Below are 14,107 nucleotides of genomic sequence, written 5' to 3'. Positions count from 1 at the left end.
AGCCTCTGCTTAGCAAACAGAACCTTTTGGGAAGGTTCTGTAAAAGGTAAGAAAGAGAAGCAAAGCCTACAAAGAACACTAGTTTAACTTCTCATGATCCAAATGTGATGACTTCCCCCATCTGCCTTGAAAAGCAGTTAAATCTAAGATGGTGCCCTAAGTTTGTTAGAGGTAGATAAGTGAATTGTTTAATTTTTATTACCGCAGATAATTTAAAATGGACACACTGGTCCTAAACCGAGATTTACAAGCCAGCAAGAGGATGCTATTTCGTTACACAAACAAGTATGATGCCACAAGAGCTAAAAACCCTCACAGATAGGAAATGAAGAGTAAATTTTTTTTACAGTAATTTAAAGAGTTATAAGAAGGCAGTGATAGTTCTAAATATATCCAAAAAGATTTTTAAACAGGAACTATAAAGGTGTTGAGCTTGGCTGCAAAGCAAATCTGAAAATGTAGTGATTTGAAAAGGAAGCAAGACCTCTCTGCTCTTTTTACTTCTTGATATAAGAGAGTTATAAACTGCAGGGAAGTTCAGTGTAGAAATGTGAAGCTCCCTCCCTCCTCTCTGCTGGAAGGCTTGCACATTTATTCTCCCTTGCTGAAGAATGTATCAAATCTTGCATCTTCCATGCAGGCAAAGTGAAGTTTAACAGTTATTTATCTAGACTACATAAAACTTACTTCCCATTTCAGTTGGTCATGTTATTATTATCTAGTGGTGGTCTACTAACTTTTCAGTCAGGGTCTCAGAGGAAGTATAGTAGACAAAACTTATATGTACAAAATGGAAAATAATTTTTTTCTGTGATATGTAAACACAAATGTTAAAACACACACCCCCCCAACTATTTTCTTTTTTAAGATCCCCTTAGCCAGCCTGTTCTGAAATACAGCAATTATGGGCTACTTTTAATGGTCTGTTTTCTACTGTTATTCATGTGCACATACTTAAAAACTGTGCTGTTGACTTTAAAAACAAACAAACAAACAAACACAAAACCAACAAAAACCAAAACCTTTCCAGACAGATATATTTACACTGCAAGTTGTTACCCAACTGTCTGAACTTAATTTAGCCAACACTATCTTTATTTATCTTGGTGAACTGGGAAGCTGAAGTCTTTATAGTCATAATTACTTTTTTCCAAGAGAATGCCTTCATTCATTGCCCAAGATGAAGTACTCTAAGTGACAGTGATCCAGGATTTTCTTTGACTTGATGCATACTTGTGGCTTAGTAACTGTACATCACCACACTGTCTGATTAATCTGAAGAGGTAGAGCATGTAAGCACAGGATCTCTAATAAGTGGAGGATCTTAAAATCCACTTGGAGGACTGTTCAGGTTTCTCCTTCCTCCCTTTCCAGGATTTGTTAGCTTTCAGCTAAATCAAGTAAGAGTTTTGGCCTTCCAATCGAGCCTCTATTCATCTCCTCCTCTTCTAGAGATGCCTATACTCCTTGAACACAGCTAGGCACAGCCATATTACCCACCCACACGATGACTATAGGCAATAACTGCTCTTGCGCTTTGCTGCCTAAACCCTGTATATATTCTTAACGCACAATACAGCAGAGTAACCCCCTCAGCTGACTAATGTTCAACACTATCTCACAGAAAAAGCTGTGCTAGAAGCCTTATATTCCTTATAAACATACCTTAGTAGCGTGCTATGTGATCACGTAAAGGGGATTAACGCATATGATACAGTGCGGGTTCACTCAAAACTTGTTAGATCAACCAGTTCACCCACCAGTTCAGTTTTAATGAACACAAAGGTACATCTATACCTAATGCAAACCTGCAGCTATACTGAAGCCAACTATTACATATTTTTCAGCTGAAGACAGACATTGAATGATTAAGGTATAGGGTAGTATTACTTTGGGTTCAAATAACAGTTTGTGTATCTGTGTCCATCAGCCTTTGAAACTGGAACCTTTTTGAAGGGGTTACAAATTCTTTCAGTGGTTTTAACTGAATACCATATACCATGTCCTTTTTCTTCTCCCCTCCACGCAGCACTACTGAATAGAAGAGGTCAGCATGTTACAAATCCTACATTGCAGATTGCATGCAGGATTCAGAGGGCCGAAGACCAAAGGCAAAGGAGAAAACACATAATGATCTTTTTCCCACTACATGTCACTACATAAGGTCATTTTTGTGACCTTTTTCCCTTTACTTTCTTCTATTCTATATTTTATAATAAAGCCTGGATTAATTAGTTGAATTCAAGCACAGCTCAACTTCTAATTAAACTTTATACCAAATCCACAACCTTTAAAACAGTTTGCCTGGCATATACCTTATGATAAAGACCACATTCAGAAAGCACAAAATTTTGCTGCCACCTCCACATCCAGAATACACAAATTAAGGAAACAGAAAGGAAAATACACAGAGACCATTGGCAAGGGAACTCGAGCTACTGGTAAATAATTTTCACGTTGCATTCTGGATGGATGAAAATTGCTGTATACATCATTTCCACATTTAAACAGTAATGCTGCTGGCTAAGTATACAAAAGCAGAAAACTGAAAAGTAAAGGATTACATTCTGTTTATAGACCATTCAAAATTATTTCGCTACCACATTACAGTGATTCTCTTAGCCTCAACATCACAGATTAAGTGTACACAGTATACTGTAAATGATCCCTGTTCACCTTTAGCCTAAGCTGAGGTCTCAATTTTCACATCTATCTCAAGTGTCTAACACATGCAGTATTTCTCTCTTGCACAGCCTGCTCTCTTTACGTTGCTTTTTATATCTGCCAGCAATACATTGATGCAAGCGATTTAGTCTTCCCTATCCTTCTTTGGGCAGGGTAATAAAAAACTTTGTTCGCTTACCTCTCCCTAGCTTTATTTTGCATGTCAGTGTTTCTGCTTTTGCATCAAACAGCTCCAGAACTCAACTTCAATACATGCAAAACAGAAGATAAGCAAATACTCTACAATGCTGTATTGTGTGGTTTGGCCTCAGTGACATCCTCTTAAACGAAAATTAAGGAAGCCAATCAAAATCTGAGTTTAATTTTACTAAGATTCTGTGCTCAAACTACTGGGACTGTCTGTTGGCTCATGCTGACTCAGTTAATCTCAATGTTTCTAACTGCAATTTACTAAACTGTGGCTCAATGGATTAAAAACATAATTATTACTTAAGATTAAAACAAAGCATTTTATTGAAATATAAAAATGTTTCAATAGACCCTTCCAAAACCTAAAGCACGTACAGAATATAAAGTATGTTTAGAAAATGTGTAACTATTGTTTTAAGAGTTAATGGAGAAAAAAAAATGTAGCAACTAACAGTCATTGCAAAGCTAAGGAAACGATTGCAATAGAGAAAACATATCCAGTTCAACTTCCTCTACAGCTTAGTTGTGCAAAACATTTTCCAAGTTCTACTTCCTCTCTGGCAGGGGAGGCAGAACATCACTTTATAACCGAACAGCCACAAAGAATGAAAAAAATATTTAAATCTTAAAACTTGCTTTACAATCTAACCAAACTACTGTACGACTTCATGACAGATCACCGAAGAATCTGCATTGCAACTCAGCTTTTATCTTTCGTTAGGGCAGACTTGGGGAGGGGTAAAAAAATAAATTACAGAACCTCTGAAGGTTCTGCTTTTATAAACATCTACATTCAGAAGTGTTTCCTATTGAAACTCCATCATAAAATTATGGAAAATTGTAAGTAAAAATAAATGTTTGAAACCTTCAGACTATCCCCTAATAGCATAATTAACTAGAAAAATTGATAATTTATTGGAATCATCTCCCCAGCCCATTTCTTTATCAGACTCTGGACAGTCTTTCAAGTAGCAACAGGAATAATTTAGATTAATTGCAGTAATGACCTTAGTACTCTCCAATTTTATGGGTGAATGACCAACAGAAGACATAACAATAGATTTGTGCTTTCAGGTTGCGAAATGGGCCCACATATTCAGGTGATGATGAGCAAGGTTTTGCATAGGCACAAAATTCCACCTGCAGGTTCACTTGCAAGCCTTTTTTTTTTTTTGGCTTGCGAAGCCACTTTGAAATTTGGTGTGTTAGTCATTGCACAAAACAGCAAAAAGAAAGTGTCAGAAGCTGAGGCTCACACCTTTTAACATGATGAGAAATCAGAGCTAAGCCCCAAAAGCTCCATGCCATTTGCTGATACTCGCAAGGCCCTGGCTGGCACAACCTGCTTCTGAATAGCCATTTCACCTGTCACTGGTAGGAAATGGCAAGAGGCAGGGCTGTCATCAAGCCTACATAAGGTCCTGGAAGAAAGGACTTACCTCATTTCCTTTGCCAGAGAAAAGCCAAACCTTTTAGACACATACTATCACCAGCACATATCATTGCTGGTGTTGCTGCACACTTAGAAAGACAGAGCATACTCTAAATAACTCACATGGGATGACAGGATTAAAAAGAAGCATTGAAGAGAATTTTAAACTCAAATTGTAGTTATGAATTTTTTAAAAGTAATATTAAATACTTAGTAAAAAAATTATCTATGTGTGACCAGGCACAGATCTCAAAGATGACTGGTGAAAAGACTTAGGAAGGAATACATACTTAGCAACTAAGGCAGAAAACCTACGTTTATTTCTTACTCCCACCCCCTACCTACTCCATCCTCCCCAAAACACCCAATTAGAAATAGCAGCAGCTTTAAGAAATCATCAGTCCTATATCTGTGATGTTGCTATAACATGGCGCTTCCCACAATTAATGTATAACAGAGACTTATTTTTAAGTAACTTTTAAATGGTTAACTTCCCAGGAGTTGGAATACCAGGGACAGACCTCCATAGGTCATATTTTATCATGCTCTCTGCTCTAAGCAAATGAGTGCAGCTATTTACAAATTGAGTCAGCACTTTTAATCATATTTTGAAAACATGATAGGAGAATGGTGATGAAAAATTTTGGGAACCAGCAACACCACTATTTTAAGAAAACGCAACATCAGAGTGACCCCCCAAAAGGCAGTAAACTATGAAGCAAAGGAAGAACTAATACAGGCTCTGAAATGTTTATGATGGCTTATTCCTTTGATCAGTTTATGTAAAGGGCCACATATAATCGTCCAAGCAGCATACCCCACTCATTTTTCTGCAGGAAGTAACAGTGCAAAAGATACAAGATGCAAACACAGCATAGTATTTCACATCAGCCCATCTCACTCACCAAATTAAATCTCTCCCACAAGACAAACAAGGACTATTCAAATGTTTGTTGTATGCAGAAGCAGGAACCAGGAAGAGCTGTATGCACAAGAGGAGAACAAGACTGAACAAAATCAACACCACCCTTACCTGAACTGAAGGTGCTGGCTCTTGAGATTGCTTACTGGTAGTTCCTTGGAAAGATGCTAAAGCAAAACTGTCAGTCTTGTGTAATACTGGACCATCAATCCTGGCAGATGTATCTGTCCTATGTGACTGCCATGTCTCTTTTCTGTGATGAGATTCACCAGCTTGCTCATCTCCAAAGGCAGCCCAAGAACAGCTGTCTTTTTGTTCATCTTCAAAAGCATTCCAGTCTGTAGCCTGGTTACAAGCTGCTGAACTGAAGTCTGCAAAGTCGTCGGAGTCCTGAAAAGCAACACTCTCATCTTGAGGTTTTGGCACTGAATCAAAGTCTCCAAATTCACCATCATCACTATTTTCTACCTCAGTAGTATGCTGGAAGTCTAAGCCAGAAGTTTTACTGGTAGTATCGCATTCTAAACTGTCAGCAGTCTGATTTAGTTCAGCTTGATCCAACCTTGCTGGCTGCTGAGAAACAGTACTTGTGTCCCTGAATTCACCAAAGTCATCATTAGGTTCACTAATATGGGCAGGCCGTTTGGAAGCTCCTTTTAAGTCTAGAGCATTTATTGATTCTTGAGCATTAACAAAGGTGGGAGATGCACTGCTGACTGAACCAAAATCACCAAAATCATCATGTGTGTCACTGCAAGCTACAACTTCAGTACTACTTCCACCAATCTTAAGATCTTCAGAATCACCCAGTTTTTCTCCTGCAAGATCACTACTTAGGCTTTGGATCTTATCAATCTTGATGTCCTCTGTTCCTGAAGAGTCATCAGGCCGAGTAAAATCTTTGCCATTCTCTGTGCCATGTTCTCTTCTCCTCCCACTGTGTTCTCCATTTTCAGTAGTGCATATTGAACTTCCAGTTGTTCGAGACGTACTAGAAATTGCAAATTCATTATCTTCCCGTGCTGAGGGACCCTGTTCACAACTAATTTCTGAAATGCAAACCTCTTCTTCAATACAAGTTACTCTGTTTATTCTGTTGTTCTCCTGAATGCTCAGAGAGTCTCTTTCATTAAGAACACTGCATATTGTAGGTCCTGTTCCCTCTAAATGGATTGGGTTTTTGTTTGAGAATGTAGCAAAATCTGCAAAGTCTTCACCTGAGCTAGGCGTTGAGTTCAAATTTTGCTCAGTACTATGGGCACTAACAGTTTTCAGTCCCTTTGAGTCACCAATACTGTCTAGATCTTCTGTTCCCTGAGGATTTACAGGGTCCAATGCTGCAAATCCGTTTGTTAGAATCTCTAGACATGGAAGTTTCTCACCATTACAAGCATCTATTTGCTCAACCTGGCTCTCACCTGCTATATCAGTTCTCATGACACAAGAAGAAAACCCCTCCAATTTCCCACTGTTGTCTCTTTGTTCCCCACTTTTGTTTACATCTTCTAAAGCAGTACCTGAAGTTCTAAACTTAAATTTTTCTTTGCTGGTACTAGTAGCTGACATATCAGAAAGTTCCTTAGTAAGAGTAGGAAGCTCTGCAATGCAGTCTTTACCATTTTTAACAGATGTGAAAGTTGCAATGCTAGCTACATTGTCAGAATAATCATGAAGTGGGATGAAATGATTTGTGGGTATAAACTCCTCCTTTGGATGACTGTAGTCCGGTGTATCAAAATCAGCAAAAGCTACATCAGCAGTGCTTACACCAGAAAATCCTCCAAATTCTCCAAATTCATCTTCATCATCATCAGCAGCTCCATTGTCTAGTGGCGGAGGGGATGAGGAGTACATTCGAATAATATCTGGTTCCATTGTTTAGTTCCACTTCAAAAGTTAATGTATTTCTATAAAACAGAAAAAAAGTATATTAGAATTTGGCTAACTTTTGTCATCTTTTATATTTTATGTTTATTGTTTCACATTGTTTTAGAAGTGCACACATAGGTCAATGTCTACATTAGATATGAGAAAGGAACATTCCCCAAACTCATTTTCTAACCAATTGTTTTGCTTCAGAAATCACAGAGAATCTACTGGGGATAGGTCAAGTCTCTTGCAAACCACTACATGATCATATTCTCAGATGGTGCTGAAATGCCAGACCACGAACACATTTGTCATGAGCTGTTGTGCAACACACCAACACAACTAAATTGGGTTTTAACTCATCAGTTCTCTACTTCCCGTCACCAGCAATTTATAAAAACAGCCAATAACCCTGCTTCATCTTTTCCTGCACTCTTTGGTGCATTCAGCTGACTATGCGACAGAAATTAAGCCACTTGATGGGACTATGCCTCAACAGTACTTACAGCACCTTCAGACAGTAGCTCTGAAGACTTTGAAAGATGGTTCCTTAAGCTTTGAAACAGTGAAGAAATAGAGGAAGGAACTGCTGTTATAATCACTAGCTACGATCTGCTGCTCTACTGTTTAAGTTTCTTTCCACAGATTCATGGGTTTCTGTTAGGTCTCCCTGTTCTTTGGATTTCATAACTGCCAGGCAACGTGCGCTGTCTCCACAGCTGCTGCCGCCAGCCTGCTTTTGTCTTACAAACGGCCAGTTGGGAAATGTCATTATGAGCACCAGCAAAGCCTAGAGCAAAACAAACTTCTCCATCAAAGCTTATTCTCAAAAGCAGAACGGAGCAAGATTACCCATAAAATATTTAAACACAAATCACTAAATCGGGGGGTGTGTGTGTGTGAAGAAGAAAGTATTCCCATGGCCTACATAGAAACAGATTAAGGACTCCGTCCTAACATTGCAAACCATTACAGTAGCAAGCAAGGTACAGATGGAAAATTTGCTTTCCTAAAGAGTTGTCTTGATTTTTTTTTTTGTTAATATTGTGTGTAATTAATGAAGTTACTACTGCTATTTATACATTCACAGTTGTATACATCACTTCTCTAGTTCACACCTTTATGGCCCTTACAGGGAGAGCTACACCCAAGCTCTTTCCATTTCAAATGACACTTCTCATGAATAAATTGTAATAACATGCTAAGCATTATGTACAGAGAAAGAGTGGAAACAATCTACATATATTAGCAAATATTTGAATTTCTAACCACCAGAGTAAGTGCAGACTTTGCAACACTAGGTCTGAAACACAGATAAAACATGATCCTTAACTCCAACATCGTTAGCAAATGAGTTTGTACATGCACCACCTAAAGAGCAGCACACAAATGGTATAACAAGAAGAAATGAAGCTCTGTGGTCCTTCTCAAGCACAACATACCACAGCATTTGAGCCAAACGACTCTTGGTATTTGCCAGGAAAGCCTGGCATCTTTAAGGTGACTAACACACCTACATTTTTTTTAAAAGAGTATTTTTCAGTTATAAAAGAACATCATGCTTATCAGATGAAACCAGGAAGTAATTTGTAACATCACATGCAAACTGAATAAGACTGCAAAGGAATTTTGTTTAGAATAAAGAATAAGTTGTCAACAAGCTCCCACATAGCCTTACTCAGCACCAGCTGCTTAAAAAGGTATTTGAGAGAGGAGCTTCACTCTCTTATCTCAGAGGCCTCATCTCTCAAGAGCACTCTCCCTTTTACATCAAGGTCTAGCAATTGCTGTTTAATGTCATACACAAATGTAAAGATCCTTTCCAAGGTGTCTGTAGTCTGTGACTGTGTTCTCACTGACAGTACTCCAACTTGTTTACCTTCCAAGCTTCTGGGTTTTCAATCCACTAAATATAATATTAGCATTTCTTCTTTGTAAGTGTCAGAGCAGCAATTCCTTCTTTATATCCAAATTTCCAAGATCTACTGCGGTCAACCATCTACACTAAGATTAAACACCCAGCATATCCAGACTACAATTGCTTTCTGAATGTTTTACTGCAGAGATTATGCTCTGGTAGGTGGAAGTGCTGGTTCTTTTGTCAGAGAAAAAAAAAAAAAAAAAAAGATCAGTTAGGTAGATATTGGTTTATATTACCTGTGCTCATCTCAAGGCACCTTACCTTTGGGATAGCACTATTAAAAGCTATGGGGGAGTTGGTTAAACAGTGAATGGCATGGTGTCTGGAATTCATGACTCCAATGGTCATAAATCAGTAGTTCTTTAGTAACACATGACATTGATGAGAAAGGACAGAAAAAATGGCACCAACTGAGATGGGACTCCCTCCCTCCTCCCCCCCAATTCCTGTAAAAGGGAAAGGATTTCTTGGTTTATTTTTTTTAAATAAAAAGAGTGGGTTTATTTGGTTATAAAAAAAATAATCTCTTGTAACTAAATTTGAGTTCACAAGTCTCAAGGTGAATCTCAATAGACAGTAGCATAAATTTATTATTAACTTCCCTGGAATTTAACAAGAGTTGTTACACCTATTTGGAAAATTCAGTTGATACTATATTTATCATCTTACCCCAGGTGACAAAAGCTGGAGAGACTGTAAAGACAAGAAACTATGTCTCAAAACAAACAAAAAATCCCCAGCAATATTTGGAGGACAGCACTGACTGGATATAAACCTTCATCATCCCAGCAGAAAAAGGAACTTGAACAGAAACAATGAAATGGCTGGAAAGAAGGAAGGTGAAAACAAGAGTCCTACATAAAAAGCACACCTGATCAGCTTCTGGGAAATAATGCTGCAGAGTAGGATAAGCAGCTCCTTGACCAAGACAAAGTACTATGTTTGAAGCCATTGCAACCTCAATAGTAATTTTATCACATGATTAGATGTCTTACTCTTTATTAGGCAGAGATGTACAAGCCCTATAAAACACACCTCTAAAGCCATTTAGGAAGAAAATATTTTAAAATAGAAAGTGACAGTTCTACAGAATGTTGATTTACATTGGAAAGAAAAAGTCATTAACTAAACCCACAGAAATTTGAAGTAGAAACCCAATTAAAATCCCTAAATATTTCAATCACTCTCAAACAGGTATTCCATAAAACATTACACGCTTAATTAAGTCAAATGCTTGTGCGCTGACACAAGTTAAAGCTAGGAAGTTAACACATTTGATTTTGAAACCAAGATTTCCGAAATCCACAAGACCCAGTCTTGAAGCTTATGATGCACTATGAGTAATAAAAATCAAGTTTAACACAAAAATATCATACTATATAAAAATAATTCTAAATGGACGTAGATCAGATTTTTCTTCTTTTGAAACAGTTTTAGAATAATCCAGCCATGCAAGCAATTTATATTCAATTAAAAAGGAGATTAAATCTAGGTAGACCAGCCCCCCTCCTTCCAGAAACCTTATTTTTATGGATAAGTCATGAGAAGGGGAGGAAAAGGCTGAAGACAGAAGCAACCTCAACTTTGTTTTCAACAGGCAAATATATAAACTTACAATCCTGTACATAGAGAATGACTTTAAAGTATAGTTTTGCTGGTTCGGTAATAAAACAAATCCACATTGTACTCCTACACCCCAAAGATTTCTAAAATCTTGGAAAGTACTTTGATCAGCTGCAACTCTTTTGCTTGGCTAAGAAGCACTGCCACCTCAGTGGCCTACCCAGATTACCACAGCTTTATGGATAGGAATTAAATGCAGGAGGATGCTGATGAGCCTACTAATTTATGCATTATATTACTTAAACTAAATAACAAAATTTCAGTCATCACAACTCAGACTAAACAATGAAGCCTAACTAAAAAGCTTTTTTTTACTGTATCTCAAATCCTAATACTATGAATCGCTAGCCTTGACAAAAACTTCGGAACTTTTCCATTAAAAAGAAAATTTTTCCGTATGTTTCACCAAAAGCATACGTGTGTTATTTTTAATATAGGCTTGTATAAGTTAGGTTTTGCTTGAGTTATTTCAAATATCACATTCAAGTCTGTATTAGTAACTGCTCCATCATATGACATCAGAAGATCTCATGCAAGAAATGCCAATAAAAATTAATTCTTAACCTGCACTGGACACACTTCCACATATTATCCATCGTAACAGCTCTACCCATATTTTTTGTTGACCATTTACTGTATTATTATCTTAACCTCAGCTAAAAATAAATCATAATAGAGAAAACCCTTGGGGGCAAGGATGATCTAAAAAAAAAAAAAAAAAAACCAAAAAAACACCAAAACCCAAACCCAACCAAAACCCCAAACATCCCAAGATGCAGCATTCAGAAAACAAACTGAGTAATGTGAGAGCAGCAAGCATCACAGTCAAACGGAATTTACCTACAAGAGTCCTTTTCTTTCCAGTTAACATGAAAAAAGGGAGGCAAAGAACAAGAATAGTATGGACAAGCACAGGACAAAGATAATGCAAAGAGGCTGCATGGGGTGTGAAGCAGACTGCCAAAGCCCATCAAACATGTAGGAAGATCTCTAACCATCTAAAAATTTTATCTCCTGCAATTTCTGCCATAGAGAAGAAGAAACTTCCTTCAATTTTTCATTTCAAAGCACTTTTAAAACATCACAGTGATCATTTACACAGCTGCAGTCCAGTAGCACAATACGCTGCTCCAGATATGCTTCAATAACGGTTGCCAAAACAGGATCTGCAAGGAACATTAATCATGCATTTAAAAATCTGATCATAGGATTGATAGTGTACTACACATTTAATCAGTTTAATCCATAAGAACCAACTGCATAATCAATTGTATGGACTTGTGTATATCTTTTTTTAAATGTCAGCTACTTCCGATGATGTTACAGCTGCATTTTAAAAGCCGAAGTTAGAGCTCCAAAATGCATGAATCTGTTATTACATATGAGTGTAAGGTAGTTATGTTAACACGATTTAATTGTTGTTTACAGAATACAAAAGAATATCATACTCAAAGTGAAACAGAAGAGTCATTCCCGCTCCCCTTGACTAATTAGTGATAATTTTGGGCATAATCCCAATTCTCCTTGCAATATAAAAACCAGCATGGGAATTTTTAGCCTTAATGTAGTTTTCTTCAGAAAGAATTTCATTATGATCCCCCTTCTTGACTTTCAAAAGTGTTCCACCTGCCAACCATAAACTATTGAACCAAATTCGTTATCTTCCACTGGAACATTAACATGGTAAAAACCCACAGGTCTGACAGAACAACAACTTGGTCATTAATCCATTTAGTTAATCCCTCCTTTGTCTGGCATCTCAAATAGAGACTAAGAACTGGAACTGTGGCTTCATCTTTTGTAGTATTTTATTCCCAACTCCTGGTCATGACATCAGGTTATACAATACTGTAAACCTGGCATTTCAAGTGATTTACCCAAAATATGATTTAACTAAATAAAACCCAAAGAAAATTTTGAACAAATCTGTGACTGATACACAGATTATTTATCTTCCCCATATTTTTGAGGGAATTGGCTCCCAAGTTTAAAAGTCAGCTATGAAGTTAGCATGCACTTTTGCACCTATCTGTTCATTTAAACATTCTTGAAACTTGCACATTTTAAACAAATGCAAATCACTGATTTTTCAGCACACTATATAACCTGCTTTGGGGGAAATTATAACAGATTTTACTTGCACATAATAGAGCAGCTATTTCCACGATTTGTAACAACCCAGGTTTCTGGCAGTAGACCTTACACCTTTAAGTGAAGAATCTGAAAGAGTTTAAGTGTTCATGTTTAGACTGGATTACATTAGCCACAATCACAGATTTATGTTGACAAGTGTCAGCAAGCTTTTCAGAATCACAATAGTTTATAATATTAGAGTGATGATGGATTTTCATCAATTCCTCATGACATGCAGTTGCCCAACATTTTCCAAAAAAAAACCCCTCTATTAAAAAAATTACATCTTTCAGATGCCATTTTCTGCAAGCAAACTGTTTTCAAAATGAAAACAAAACAGAAATACCCAGCTGAAAACACTGGTTAACTTTCTTGCTTCCATGTGTTTCCTTATAGTCATACTTTGATATTCATTATGAAGAAATTTCATACACAAATTTCAGTATCATAAGACCACCATTCAAGTCATGTTATAAACGTAATTCACCAATAGGCTTAAAGTACATATTGACATTTTACTTCAATTCTGTTACTGCAGCTCTTGGCGTGAATCTTTTTCTAAGGTCATAAGTGTTTAAGAACGTACCTCAAGCTAATTTGAAAGTCTCAAAAGAAGAGAGAAAACAGAAATCGGTAATACTGGAAAAGGTAAAAGTTGTAGGTGACCTAAGTTTTGATAGGGCAAGAATTTGTAAAGACAAAATGCATACCCTTCTTTTATCTCAAGCCACTAACTAGGTTTCTAAAACATTTACTGTATAACCAGGGTATTTTCCTATTTGCTTGCAGTAAATAGGGAACAATATCTACTTTCCTCCTACATGGATCACATCCTTGTTCATTACCTTTTTGTAGAATAATAGTAACAGTCTAACAAAAACATGGCAGCAAAGAGAACAACATAATTACAATACATAAAAGCAGGTATAAATAGTTCCTTCTCCGTGTATCTTCTAAGGCAAAACTTAAATAGCATGTTTGGCTCTTACATAAGACCTAAAAAACTGGGAGGCCACAAAGAAAGAGTACTTCTAAAGAAATGTTTGAGGCATGTAAATTCAAAAGAAGAAATTCCTTGTAAAGCAGAATGTTCCCTTTAACTTAAGACAAACATTAGCAAAGCAATGGATAACTCAGCTGTGGATTATTCTGAAAGCAAAGCTGAGTTAAGCAACTCATCACTTAAAGCATAAAGAAGACAAAATAATCAGAAATGGCATGATCAAGATCTCCATGACTGAAACAAGAATGTTACTGAAATGCCCTACAGTAAAAGCCTTGCAATGGCAAGGATTTGGATTCAAGTCATTAGCTGCTAGCATCTAATCTTTCT

The 14,107-nt window shown here is 37.0% G+C and overlaps 1 protein-coding gene across 4 annotated transcripts in view; it reads right to left on the bottom strand.

Moving 5' to 3' along the window:
• The window catches only part of AFTPH (aftiphilin), a 47,237-nt gene that overhangs the window by 28,298 nt on the left and 4,832 nt on the right, over positions 1-14,107 (bottom strand). For all 4 annotated transcript variants that reach the window (XR_012834777.1, XR_012834778.1, XM_075749678.1 and 1 more), the window contains exon 2: positions 5,340-7,135. Coding sequence is in view for 2 of the 4 variants with exons in the window: in XM_075749678.1 (XP_075605793.1) it covers positions 5,340-7,103 (1,764 nt within the window). In the remaining 2 variants the exon portion in view is untranslated. The remainder of the gene's footprint in view (positions 1-5,339; positions 7,136-14,107) is intronic.

The sequence above is a fragment of the Balearica regulorum genome, chromosome 3 (assembly GCF_011004875.1).
Source record: "Balearica regulorum gibbericeps isolate bBalReg1 chromosome 3, bBalReg1.pri, whole genome shotgun sequence".
Taxonomy (NCBI): Eukaryota; Metazoa; Chordata; class Aves; order Gruiformes; family Gruidae; genus Balearica; species Balearica regulorum.
Note: the sequence above shows the minus strand (reverse complement) of the source record. Positions and strands in the feature narration are given on the sequence as shown.